The 14,244-nt window shown below is 31.5% G+C and overlaps 3 protein-coding genes and 1 non-coding gene across 4 annotated transcripts; 1 reads left to right on the forward strand and 3 right to left on the reverse strand.

The window, feature by feature from the left end:
• The first annotated feature begins 10,366 nt into the window (after nucleotides 1–10,366).
• Nucleotides 10,367–10,860, forward strand: LOC106328643 (histone H4). The gene has a single exon (XM_013767125.1). The coding sequence runs from the start codon at nucleotides 10,433–10,435 to the stop codon at nucleotides 10,742–10,744; it is 312 nt and encodes a 103-aa protein (XP_013622579.1). The 5' UTR covers nucleotides 10,367–10,432; the 3' UTR covers nucleotides 10,745–10,860.
• A 585-nt stretch (nucleotides 10,861–11,445) lies between these two features.
• On the reverse strand, nucleotides 11,446–11,517 carry TRNAC-GCA. The gene has a single exon. It is a non-coding gene; the product is annotated as a tRNA-Cys (tRNA).
• A 135-nt stretch (nucleotides 11,518–11,652) lies between these two features.
• Nucleotides 11,653–12,336, reverse strand: LOC106328642. Its single transcript, XM_013767124.1, has 2 exons — nucleotides 11,764–12,336; nucleotides 11,653–11,721 (listed from the first exon to the last, which is right to left on the reverse strand). The coding sequence occupies exon 1, from the start codon at nucleotides 12,103–12,105 to the stop codon at nucleotides 11,767–11,769; it is 339 nt and encodes a 112-aa protein (XP_013622578.1). The 5' UTR covers nucleotides 12,106–12,336; the 3' UTR covers nucleotides 11,653–11,721; nucleotides 11,764–11,766.
• A 589-nt stretch (nucleotides 12,337–12,925) lies between these two features.
• On the reverse strand, nucleotides 12,926–13,603 carry LOC106328573 (histone H2B.3). The gene has a single exon (XM_013767048.1). The coding sequence runs from the start codon at nucleotides 13,521–13,523 to the stop codon at nucleotides 13,068–13,070; it is 456 nt and encodes a 151-aa protein (XP_013622502.1). The 5' UTR covers nucleotides 13,524–13,603; the 3' UTR covers nucleotides 12,926–13,067.
• Between the last annotated feature and the right edge of the window lie 641 nt (nucleotides 13,604–14,244).

A 14,244-nucleotide genomic window follows, 5' to 3' on the forward strand; every position in this document is an offset into this window, starting at 1 on the left:
AAAAATACATTTACAAAAATATTGTTTGAAAGAAAATTCATTTATCTTTCAAATATAAAATGAAAATATTATAATTAAATAATAAAAAATATAAATAAAAACCATAAATTTAGCAAATGACAACTGAGTTATATTATGCTAAAATTTTCTTTCTAACAATTTATCAAATGACAAATGAGTTATGAGCAAATAATACCATATAATTTTTAAAAACATAACCATTCTTAAATATTTTTTGAATAAATAATTATTTTTAAATTTAATCAACTAAAAATAATATCCGTACAATTGTGTGAGTCAAATTCTAATTTTATTGATGCATGTTATATATTAGTGTTGCATGTTTTAGGTAACATTTTAATGATGCACGTTTTGAAAAATCTTCATTATTAAAATTATGCACGTAAGGATAACTCATGAGTTTTTTTGGTTGATTAAATGAAATAATGTCTAAATTTATTTTAAGGATATTTCATTAAGATAACTGAAAAAGACAAACAATAAAATAGGAAGTTTAAATTCATTTAAGTATATTTCATTAATGTAACTGAAAAGACAAATAATAAATTAGGCAATTTTATTCATTTTAGGATATTTCATAAGTGTAACTGAAAAAGATAATCAAAAAAAAAATTAATTAATGAAGTGAGAACATTTGAAAATGAGTACTTCTCTTTTAATAATACAGAGACTAGTTGGAAATGATCTTAGGTGATTGGGCACATAAATATTTCGAACTAAAAGCTTATAAATGGGAGGTCAGTATGATACTAAAAGCCAACAGGCCCCCCACTTTGAAAGTTTTTTTCTCGTCGGAGTCCAAGTGGCGCTAGATGACTTTTGTTTCCCGATGTAGACTTGACCATACTCCTATATCAAATGCTTTTTCACTTCTTTTTTTGTTCAATTAATGTTTTCGGGTGAAAAAAAGAGCAAAATCTTTTGTCTATTAATTTGGTGACATAAAGAGTAATCAATTTGATGCACACTACTAACAAAAAGAGTTACACTACTAACAAAAAGAGTTTTCTCGAATGAAAAAAAAAAGCTCTTTTATTGATGAGATACATTTTGCATTTTTTCTTTATTTACAAAACATGCAAATTAAATAACCAGATCAGATCTAGTTGGCAATATAAAAATTAGTCGTGCATATATTGTAATTTTTATAGAACTCAATATATCTTTTAAAAATCTTCATTTTTTAATTTTTTAGCCGTAATATTATAAAATTGTAATTTATGATATTATCAAAAATGTGTTGAAGAGAAAATAAAGACGAAGTTTAGAGAATTAACTTCTCCCAGTATAAACCATATAATTAAAAATCAAAAAAAAAAAAAAAGAACTCAAGAACTCTCTCAACAAAAAAGCATGGAAAACCTTAGATTGGCGGCGTCCCCCGATGTCTGGTGACCACTCCCGGAGCCGGAGGCTTCCTTTCCCCTACTCCTATGTTTTCTTTTGCTCTCATGGTAGTTCTCTCTCTTCCTGGTGATATGCACAGTGTTTCTGGAATTCGACGGAGGCCCTTGTCTTGAATCTGACCGCAGCGGAGACGAGACTGGTTGAAGGAAGGCGAACCTCTGGAACTCAGGCAAGCTGTGTGAAGAAGAACCATTGGAAAAGGTAGGCTTTTAGGGTTTGTTGGTAGGCTCCAACAGTAGTTTTCAAGCTTGACTCGTCGGTTCTCAACAACGAGATGGAGGTGGGTGGTTCCGTTGGTGTCACCCTTTTATGTAGATATGGACCTTGGTGTCTCGGATTTGAAAGGAGAGGGGCGCGTGATTGGGCGTGTGGAGCTTGCTTACCGCTTTTGGAAGGCTCTGACATCCCTAACCCCGCGAAATGAACGTTGAGGCCTCATTGTCTCAACAACGTAACCGGAGATCCAAAAGGCGGACGTATGTAAGCTGGATGGGCTCACGAGTCGCGTGCTGTTGCGGTTTCTATAGCCGTAAAGGATCGTCTATGGCCTTGCGGGAGATTGGAACAATGGCGCTTCATTCTGGATAAACGGAGCTTCGTAACTGCATGAAGGCTTCACTTAGGAGAAAATGCTCTATGGTTCTCATAGACAGTCGTGAGGAGGTTCAAGCTCTTTCGCTTGGTTAAGGAGGGGATTTGAGTCTCAGTGGTGGTCACATTTCGTGGTGAAGCATTCGCAGTACCAAATTACAGTGTTATCAAGTAGCTTCACTTTGTTTTCTCCCGGAGAGCGAGCTGAATCGTGTGTTCATGCCAAAACCTCAACCCGACTTTCAGAGGGATGTTTGGTAGTTCAACGGATTGCTGGAGCCTATGGTCACATGTCCTTTTGAGCTGCTCTACGGCTCCCTTGCAAGATTACAATGCCTTAGTTCTAGACTATTTGGTGTTTCCTAAGGTGGAATATACACCACTCGGTGAGGTTGCAGTTGGTCATGCACTGAATTCTAAGCTTACGGCACCAACGGCTCTGGTCTTATTTGTCGAGTTTCACTTTAGGTGACCTCAATGGTTTAGGAATGTAATCGAGAGCAGACAACCTAATCCTCTTTCGTCATTATACAATCGATGTTGTCTATTTAGTTTTGGTGATTTATGTCAACCGAAAAACTTAATTTCTTTTTGTACATATGAAGCCTTAAAAATAATTAAAATGAGTTGTAATACATTAACTCTTCAACAATGATGATAAATTTAAGAGACCCACATTTGTATTCGCATTTTACAATCGCTAAAGACCGTAGTGTTGCAAAATGTTAAAACTATTTAATTAGCAAACATTATTATATGAACTTACTCCGCGCATGCGCGCGGATTATCATCTAGTTAGGATCTTATTTTGCAAAAAAAATATTGCTCTTGAAAAATTCTGATGATACCCCTATAGAAACACTATGTTAGTAGTTAAGTATCTCAAATAAAAGAATCATGACATTTATTATTATTATTATTATTATTATTATTATTAATATTATTATTAATATTATTATTCTGTTTTTATGATCCGGATATCGAGATATTTTATGGAATCTGAGTAGCACCTGATCCGCGAAAGATATCCCGAAAGATCGCCGATTTCACCCCATATTAATTGACTGTAGCCAGACGCGGAGTTAATAATTTCGCACTAGAAGAAAATCGATCCCTGATCTGGATCAACGAGACGATTTTTTCTCTAGTGGAGACCATTAGACTACCGTGACGTGGTTTATTTATATTTTTTTTTTGGTCATCTGTTATTATTTTGGGTTAACAGATAACATAAGTAGCATTATATCCAAAAAAGTCAAATTTCCTTTTTCTTCTTAGTATCTTTAGAGTTATTCTTGGATTCACATCCCAGGGTGAACTTTTAGATTCACCAGCCAATAAGATTTCATTATTTCAATTTCGATATCTTTTAAAAAAAGAAACAAAATATTATCAAGTTATATTATGTTTTTAAAATTAAAAAGTTAAAAAAAATAGCACCTACAGAAAAAAGAATTAAAAAAATCTTTTTAACGTCGTCAGCAAAACACTAAACCCTAAATCCTAATCCCTTAACCCTAAATCCTAAACCCTAAACCCTTGGATAAACCTAAACCCTTGGGTAAACCTTAAACTCTTGGGTAAACTCTAAACCCTTGGGTAAACCCTAAACCCTTGGATAAATCCTAAACTCTAAATAAAAACACTAAGCCTTAAAACTCTAAACCCTAAATCCTAAACCCTAAACCCTAAACCCTGAGTGTTTTAGTGTTTAGTGATTTTGATTTAGAGTTTAAGATTTATCCTAGAGTTTAAGATTTATCCTAGAGTCTAAGGTTTACCTAAGGGTTTAGGGTTTATGGTTTAGGATTTAGGGTTTAGGGATTAGGATATAGGGTTTAATGTTTTGCCGACGACGTTAAAAATATTTTTTTTTGTAATTACTACTATTTTTTATTTATTTTTTTTTACCTTTTAATTTTAAAAAAATAATATAATTTGATAATATTTTGTTTTCTTTTTTAAAAGATATCGAATATGAAATAACACAATCCTATTGGTTCACCCATAGAATAAGTCCTATCTTTACCTTTTATCTACAAAACTAATTTCCTTTTTATGTTTATTACACAAATAAGCCAACAAATAATCATTCAAAAATAAAATATAAAACGGTGATGTATGGTTTGGGGAAAATATTAATATAATTAGAAAAAGAAACTAAATAAATAGAGTGTACGATAGATGGAGAAGTTTATATATTACAAAATATGAATAATAAATAATTGATCGGCATGCAAGCTTTGTCAGACTCGACAATTTGTTTTTTGCTCTTCTTTTTATTTCCACCGACAATTATTTTTACTTTCATGTCTCGTCTATTTATTTTTCCTACGATTTTTTTTTTTCTTTTCTATTTGGTGGCACTTTTTTTTTAAACTATTTTGTTGGCACTTTGATGATTTCGTTTTAACTCATTTGGATATCTCCTATCCATAGCACTAAGGTTGTGATCAGTAATTTATAGAGTAAAAGAAAAGTATAGTAAAAGTGAAAATGAGGGAGAAACATAAAATGGTAAAGAGAGGAAAAAAGAAAAAAATTAGTTTTGCTAGATAGTAACTAGAGTAATTTAGAGAGAAAACAATTCTACTTGATTAGCAAATAAAAGTAATAATTTCCACCTCTTTTATTTACTCTTACAATGCTAACCAGTCATATTCTATATGTAAAAACAGATTATTGATTATAATTCAAACTGTTAAATTATTTTCATTTTCAACCATGGCCTTAGATTTTTTTTCTGACAAAGACGACACTAATTTTTACACTAATTAAAAATAGTTTTATCATTATATTTTAAAATTAAAATTTACTATTAAAATTTAATATGTTCAATAAATAATTATTATGTAAGTATATCATAATAAGATATATTTTATTTTACTTCTTTTTATTGTATTTATCTTAGATATTTATTTAATTTTATATTTTATTAATATAATAACTGAATAATGTTTAATGGTGTAAATATGTATCGCACTTTGATGTAGTACTATAACTTTACTAGAAAAAATTAGAATGAAACTAAACTAAAACGGTGTTTTACTGTTAGATTGGAGACGATCCGAAAATGATACATAATCACTCTTTTCTTACAAATATATACACATTTATAGAGTTGTATTTCCTAAAACATGCAAAATAACCTAATTTCCTCTGAAAAATCATAATTAAAATATCATTATTTTTAGTGTTGGGTTAGAAAAATTTTAGTGTAAAACTAAACTAAAATGGTGTTTTAGTGTTAGATTGGAGACCACTCGGAAAATGATTCATAATCACTCTTTTCCTACAAATATATTCACATTTGTAGAGTTGTATTTCCTAAAACATGTAGAGTAACCTAATTTTCTCCTAAAACTCATAATTAGAAATATCATGATCATGGTACTGCAAGAAGTCACAAATAATAATATTCTCTTAAGGACCTTAGACTATCTCTACAATGGCCAATTTAACACTTTTTTTACCAAAAATAATAATATTCTCTTACCGAGTGTTTATTAATTAGTATCAACTCAAAGGTAATTCGCAAAGCCTACGAATAGTCGCTCTTCTGATAAACCTTAGATATCTTTTAATATTCCAACACTGAAGAAATCAAAGTATGAAATGGGTTTTGTTTAGAATAACAAAAAAACCTACTAGACTGAATGTACTGTAGTGATTATAACGTAACGTAGGTTACAACCAGAAAAGGCGCTGTAGTAATTATAAAGTCAGATTTTTAAGCTGCTGCAAGAAGTTAATTTATAGTACAAAAGAGTATATCGTATCTCATAAACAAAATTAGTAAACTAAGACAAGTGGATTCATAACGTCTGTGCGAAGTAATACTACTTTTTGGCGCTTCCATTATATTAACACATACAAATTCTGAAAGGTATTAACGATTTATTTACTTATCAAGTAAGTGATATTCTTTACTTTAAAAACAGTGGAAAAAAAAACTGTGAAAATAAAACGTTAATATATAACAGTTTTAGATTTGCTGGGATCTGAAGTTAAGTATATGGAAACAAACATCAAGTCTCTTTGCCAAAAAATTGTTTGATGGATCTTGATGTCATATGAGGTGAGTTTAATGTTTAAAACAACAAAAAAAACAGACTCACATATATATATTGCAGTTTTTGAAATTCGCAAATTAGTAAAACCAAATCAAAAAGTCTCATAATAAAATAATCTATTTGATCGGATACGTTAAATACTACAAACTAAGAGTAGACTTTTTTGTTGTTGTATACATCATCGTTCAACAGAAAACTTACATGTTAGACAATTATACATGGAGAATCGACAGTTCAGCTTACAACATATATGAGTTTCCGAGAAGTAGCATTATATAATTGTATTTATCTGAAAATTATTAGATAATTTGTATAAAGGATGATAATAAATAGTGTTCAACTTTAATATACACAGAAATAAATTAACACAGCAAACTAATATTGTATAACTTGAATTTTAAGAAAATGATATTCGTCCGATGATTTTGTTCTAAGCTCATAAAGTATATGTTTCTTTTCACACAACATGCAATTTTATAAACGTATACAACTCATCCTGTTCGTTGAGTAGCAGAGAAATACTTGTCTTGTTAGCACAAGCAAGAGCGTATCAGAGAATCATATCACTTAGATTTTATAACTTGTACGGCTTAATAACAGATGACATATCATAAATGTTAAAATAAGTGACATAAGATTCCGAAAGATTCTTCTAAATACTTTAAATTAAGAATCCATTTGATTATATCAGGAATATTTTCTATGTACGTAGGCAGGGGCATCTACATGAAAATAAATATATTTTGAAATCTGCCACATATAACTTTTCAAATATCCAAATACTTTATTTAAGAAATGTCGGAATTGAACACTTATGATGAATTTTTAAATAAGACTTCCCGAAAATGCAATTCTAAAATATATAGATAGTCTCAACCTAAGATGAATAAATGGTGGTCAGAAGTAGATATGCGTAATGTTTGTCCAATAAAAAGAGAGATTTAAGATGTGATTAAGAATTTAAGATAGTTAATTAGATTTTTAATTGGTAAGTAGCTTTCATGGGGTTTTGCTTAAACGCGATTAGGTGGCTGAAAATAGTCTTTAGGTGGAGATGAGAAGAGTAGACAATCAACTGACATTTCTGACTACTAATTAGGTTACGTAATTAGGCGTTAAAAGTACTATGTGTTGTGAGAATATCGGCGAACAAATCAAGCAGACTATATGATGCAGCGGAAAGTACACTAATATAAAGATCTTATTTAATCTCTGAATGCATAAAATCAATGTTTTCTCAAATTCGTTGAGATCTTTATAGATCTACCAAAACAAAAAACAAATAGAAATTTTTTAACTTTTATTAATCAAATGATAAAAATCGGTACAAACTTAACAGTAAAAGAATATATATAAAAAACATAAAACATTAAAACAATAAAGATAATTATCTAAATTTAATATAACTAATCAAAATATTAAATTTATTGGGACATTGTGCGTTTTTGTTGTTTTGAACGGATCTTTGCCGAATATGCAATGTCTGGTTTCATAATTATCATGTCTTCACCATATTGATCATATAGTGGAGGACCAATAATTTTTTTGTACTTTTTGTACAAATCTTCCTTCCAGGGATATTCATCTGTAGGATAATAACGTCTGAGCAACATAGTAATCAGAGAAACAAAATCAAACTTTGATTAAGAAACCAAAGTGCCAGTTCTGATATTAATCTATGTAACTGAAGGTACGACAATACAAGAATCTTATTTGGTATTTAAGTACCTAAGAGCATGATTAATCCGGGGTTCTTAGGATAAGGTTCTTAGCGGAAGTTAAGAAACTGTTTCTTAACTTCCGCTAAGAATCCCGCTCTAAGAACCTTGGGTTAATCATGGTTTAAGATTAATGTTTTCTCAAATCTATTGAGATCTCTATAGATCTACCGAAAACAAAGAACAAAATAAAATTTAATCAAATTAAAAAACTCAACACAAACTTAAGATTAAAAAACTATATATAAGAAAGCTATAACACTCTAAAATAATAAAAATAATTATCTAAATTTAATTTAATTAATAAACAATAAAATATTTAGAAATATTCTAAATACTTATGTGCATCACTATATAATCCAGCTAAATATTTAAGCCCACCATATGGCGTAGGCTGTTTCCTACATCAAATATTTTTTATCAACTCTTATCAAGAAAACCAGAAGTAAGCAAAAAATCATAACCTAAGTCTGAACGAAAACAGATATAGTTTAATCTAAATTTTATTAGGTTACCGTATTTATTAAATGTTTGTTTATGCTTGGTTTAAAAATTATGAATTCAAAATTTTTTGGGTATCTTTTGAAAAAACTGTGGTTTACTTTATCTTTCGTTGTTGATAGGAAACAAAAAAATAAACTTGGCGAAGTTTGGAGGAAATAGAGGCACATGACTATGTGCATATGCATTTGGACATTCTTTTAGATTCGAAACATTTTTTTGGATTTTGAAATTTTTGGTATTAATGTTATATACTTCATTCAGTATTTTTTTTATTGGATTTCGTTCAGTTCTGACTAGGTTTACATCGGTTTGGACATGTCTCTTAAAAACCAAGAATTACCCGAACACCCATTAGATATGGTATGCACTAGGTACTTATCGAAAATAATCATATACGGAATTAGATTTTGATCCGCACAACCGTGCGGGTAATTATTTTATTTTTACACACATAATTATTTGTTTTACATGATTAATTGTAATATTTACCATATTATTAATTGTTTAATATAACATTTTAAAACACAATAATTTTATAGTTCACGTACAATAATTAAATTTATTTGTTTTAAATTTTCATATTTTAAATCATTTGATACAAAATTCCAAATTGAAATTTTTTACTGGTGAAGATCAAAGATTTATTGAAAAATATTATATTAAATTAATATCGCAGATTAATACAAAACTGTACATGTATTTAGTTATAATTAGAAAATTAATTCGATATTTTAAAAGTTTGTTTTAGTTAAAATGAAATATAAATTTAATTTTAAAATAAACACGATATTAACTAAATATTTAAAAGTTTTGTTTAAGTGAAAAATGAATATACATTTATGTTAAATAAACACGAGATTATTTAATTATTTAAAAAAAATATTTTAATAAAAAAATTAAATATGTAAATATATATTTTTTTATATTTATATTGTAAATAAAAAATATGAAAAGATTTTATTAAAAAATATTTTTAAAGTAAATATATGAATATCTATTTGATTTGTTTGTCTTAGAATAATTCAAATAATTTAAATATTTATATAAAAGTTGATTTTAATAATTTTCTAAGGGGTGGTCCAAATTAAAAAATCACACATGAACTAAGTCATGACTTCTCTTTTAATAGAAGAGATATATAATTTGGTTGGGCTTTTTAAAATTAAAACTACCTAAGATTACTCGAAAATACTCTAATTACATAAACTATATAAATCATAGTCTCCGGGACTTTTTTCACTTTTACTGTAAACCTGTGCTGATCTTTGTCGTTACTATATAATTTGAGAGTGATAAAGAAAAAGGCTGGCATGTGGTGCAATTTCATCTCAACAGCTCTCCAAACCTAGAAACATTATAGTCAAAAAAGTAAAATTTATTGATTCATTCGATTAACAACTGGCACTTTTTATTTTGCTATAATATTTTGTACATGAATATATCATTGTGCTCGCTCATAGGGCATTGTGAAAAATATAACTAGATGCGGGGATGCATGCATTTCCATTCCTAAAGAGAAGAAAAAGATGGGAGGGGAAGCAGTATGTTGTTCGTCGACTTGTCAAGTGAAGGTGTAATACATTTCAAGGTATCAATGAAATTGTAGAGAGCGGAAACAGATTCATTTGCTAGCAAATTTTTAATATTTTGAAACTGTCAAGGTTGGTATTGAATTGGATAACCAAGAAGAAATTTGGCTAAATTTTTTATTATTTTTTTCTGGTCAAATAATCAATGGAGTCTTTTAAGTTGGAAAAAGAAATAAAAGAAACAAGTTTTTTTTTGCTCTGAGCTCACGACTAGGTTTTGTTTTCGGTTCGAACAAACCCAATAAACACATTCAGAACCGGTCCGGTTAACTTACTGGTCCAATAAAATGCTCCAAACCAGAACAATCCAGCAAATGAAAAGCACAATCCTTGTCTTACCTTAAGAAGCAATTTCCAACCGTCGATTCATTAGTCCCGGATCGCCATCCTCAGCCGTACAATGAAAACATAATCGAACGGCTACGATTTAGTAGTCTCTTTTTATAAATATCTACATCTCTGCTTCCTACGATTCACAATCTGAATCTAATACTTAGTTATATATTCTAGAGAAAGTTTCCAAAGAAAAATGTCAGGAAGAGGAAAGGGAGGAAAGGGATTGGGAAAAGGAGGAGCGAAGAGACACAGGAAGGTTCTGAGAGACAACATCCAAGGAATTACCAAGCCTGCGATCAGGCGTCTTGCTCGCAGAGGAGGCGTTAAGCGAATCAGCGGTTTGATCTACGAAGAAACGAGAGGAGTCCTGAAGATCTTTCTCGAGAATGTGATCAGAGACGCCGTCACTTACACCGAGCACGCGAGGAGGAAGACGGTGACGGCAATGGATGTGGTTTATGCTTTGAAGAGACAAGGACGTACTCTCTACGGATTCGGTGGTTGAATCGTTTTCGATTTGTTGTGTTGTGTTGCTACTATTAAGTCTTGCGGTCAAGAAGTGTTGTAACGAAGTTCTTCTCTTTATCGGTTAATGGAAATATGATTAATCAGATCTCTTTATTTCGCTGATAGAATTCAAGTTTTTATTAAATCTTTATAAACCTGATTACGATGATACGGCTATCTTCATGAAATGGCATAATAAGAATGAATTGGAATTGTTGCTGATGCCCAGAAATTTATTTTGCTTAAATTTATCAGTTTTGTTGAGTTTATAAAGAGAAAATATGGAATTTACTGTCTAGGGTTTGTGAAAATTAGTAAAATAAAACTAATTTTCGCTCTTCCCTGTCCCAAGTTACTTAGCATTATTATCACTGTGATGTTGTGTTTGACTTGAATTGCATTGTCGAAGTTTGTTTATCAGCAACATAGTTCTTCTAACTTCTAACAGAAAGAAAAATCCAAAAATTTCGTTTTACAGTACTGTGAAATTGAACCGCGAAGCTAAAATTTTAAGTTGTTTTGTTCGGCGGCAAACTTCTAGAGAGTCTGAAATTTCAGATGTTTTAAGAAAAACCACAAATTAAGGACCGCACGCCACATCATCAATCCAGGATAAAACCTTGCAAACGATGCATAAACCGTTAGATCATAATCAGATAATCAAATGGCAGTATAACTTTGAAAAATAAGGAAAAAGTAAGGGCCCTACCGGATTCGAACCGGTGACCTATTGATCTGCAGTCAATTGCTCTACCACTGAGCTAAGGACCCTTGTTGTTTGAAGATTGGATATAGAAATATATTTCTAGATATGCAAGATGCACAAATTATGATCCAAGAATCATACGTATTTCGATTCCAAAACATACATTTATAGATTGTATGTTGAAAAAAATATTTAGGTAGAGGTTGTCAAAAAAAAAAAAAAGAGTGTATTAAGGTAGTGACTCGAGACACTAGTTTCTACATTGGATTAAGCTAGAAACGCAATAATTTAAACGAGCTATCAAAAGAGTCACGTTATATGTGGGTTTCCATCCCAAAACACGATCGGATTAGAGAGACTGATGCAACGACCATAACTCCTGCGAATATCGTCGGCACGAAAAGGTCGAAAGCTGATCGCTTAACTGTTTCAGACGGCACGCACACCATCTCTCCCGGTAAATCAATTGGAATCCTCACCAACCCATTTCCTCCGTCGCAGAGATTTGAGGAAGATGACAATGTAGACACAAACGCCATCTCTGGTGCGAAAGACGCAAAACCCACCGTCAGCATTATAAGCAATGTCCACGTGGCGGCTTGTACAAGAACCGGCCAAGGCGCCGCTGAGATTTTCCTAAGAATTGGCTCCATTGGAAACGACAGCACATCCAAATTTCGAGGAGAAACTAACCAAATTAAATATTTATTTTTCTTTGCAGATGAGACGATCTGAATGAGATTTGCCTTAAGGAAGAGGAGCAAAAGAAGGATGCGATTTCTGCGTGTGTGACAAAGAAGAGTGGGAGAGAGGACGCTTGCACGTTTAGTGAACTCCTCTTTGAATTACAGTTTTGCCATCTCTTCGTCCAAAAATAATATATGTAACGAAATATATCAATACAATCAGAAATTATTATAAGGTTGTGGTGTTGCTTAATTAAAATTATAAAATGGTAGGGAGTGGGTTTTATTGATGATCATCACCTAACTAACCAACGACCGAGAAATGTCCACCTCAAAACTAGTTTCAGTTTGAAGGTGTTGTGTAATGATAGTGTAGAGGACACTGAATGGTTGGGAATTGTCGAGTCATTAGATTTTACAATGATGATGAGTGTAGCAAACAGGTGGTAGTTTTCAATTCCAGTAAAGTTTGTGGCTTTGACTTAATCAAAACGCAAGTATGTGGCAATAGTTTAACAAAAGTCGGTGATTAACCTCTCAAGTTAGTGATGCATTAACTATTTATATTCTTGTTGTCAGGTGAGGTTTAATTAAATACTAATATGAGTCTTACAAGTGAACCAATAAAGAACATCCAATTCAAACTCTCTCTCGTTAGCTTTTGCGTTTGGATTATGGTTGAATGATATTTTAGTACAAGTTTAGCAACTGTCTCTCCCTAGAAGATCACATCTAGTTTAAAAATAGGCTAAATGAGATTAATTTCAGGTTAAACTAATTCGAAGAATGAGAGTTAAACAGAAAGAGACGATTAATCATTCCATATGTTCTTACACAGTCACCAAATCATAAAGCTAAGATGAGCATAATCCATACCAAAAGACAAACCCAAAAGCGCTCAGATCTAGAATCCTAACAAGTGATTTCATTCAAGAGCTAGTAAACTTAGTCACAGCCTTGGTTCCTTCAGACACGGCGTGCTTAGCAAGCTCACCAGGAAGAACAAGTCTAACAGCTGTCTGGATCTCGCGAGAAGTAATGGTCGGCTTCTTGTTGTACCTTGCGAGTTTCGACGCTTCCTGAGCAAGCTTCTCGAAGATGTCGTTGATGAAGCTGTTCATGATCCCCATGGCCTTACTCGAGATTCCGATGTCTGGGTGGACTTGCTTAAGAACCTTGAAGATGTATATCTTGTACGTCTCGATGTTCTTCTTGCTGCGCTTCTTCTTCTTGTCGGTCGCGCCGATGGCTTCCTTAGGTAGCTTCTTTCCGGCCTTGGGCTTCTTCTCAGCTGGTGCTTTCTCCGCTACCTTCTCTTCCTCCACTGGCTTCTCTGCGGCGGCGGGTTTCTTCTCTGCTGGTTTCTTTCCTGCCTTTGGTGCCATCGTGAGTCTCTCTCTCTTTTTCTTTGATTTTCTCGGAAACGAAGACGAGATTTAGGTTTTGGGATGAAGGAACTCTGAAGCGTGTGGAGATATTAAGAAGGAAGAACAAACACATTCTATTGGATAAGATTTATTCACGAGGATCGCTGACGTAAGACGACTATGTCCGTTGGATGGATGAGATTATATATCTAAATCAACGGCTGTTAGATATGTGTTTTTTCTTTTCGGATCGCTGACGTGGACCATCGCTTTTTGTCTTTGGTAAGGTGTGATGTAATTATAAAGAAAAATAAATAAACGCGAGTAAACATTTATTGAGATATTTCTAATCCCTTATATATTAATTGAGGATCATTTGAAAAGATGTAACCTCAATTTTGTATTAATTAAAAGAGGCCCCAATGCATAGGTGGCACTCAATTAGGTAGTCAATTACATTCAATTGAAAAATAAGTAGGTCCACATTCGATTTTTATATGTTGTTAGATACATAAGTTGGTCAAACTATATGATATAATGATATGATATGATATTTTCTTTCCTTAAATAAAACCTACGGAATTACCATAAATGACTAATATATATATGACAATTAATGAGTTTAATAATAAAGATTTGATAACAATGTATATCTCCTCCATCATTTTTTGTTTAATTTTATATTATTAAAATAAATTAAACAATCAAATTAGCTATAAAAATAAAATTTAGATTTTTT

This window comes from Brassica oleracea, chromosome C3, assembly GCF_000695525.1.
Source record: "Brassica oleracea var. oleracea cultivar TO1000 chromosome C3, BOL, whole genome shotgun sequence".
Lineage (NCBI taxonomy): Eukaryota > Viridiplantae > Streptophyta > Magnoliopsida > Brassicales > Brassicaceae > Brassica > Brassica oleracea.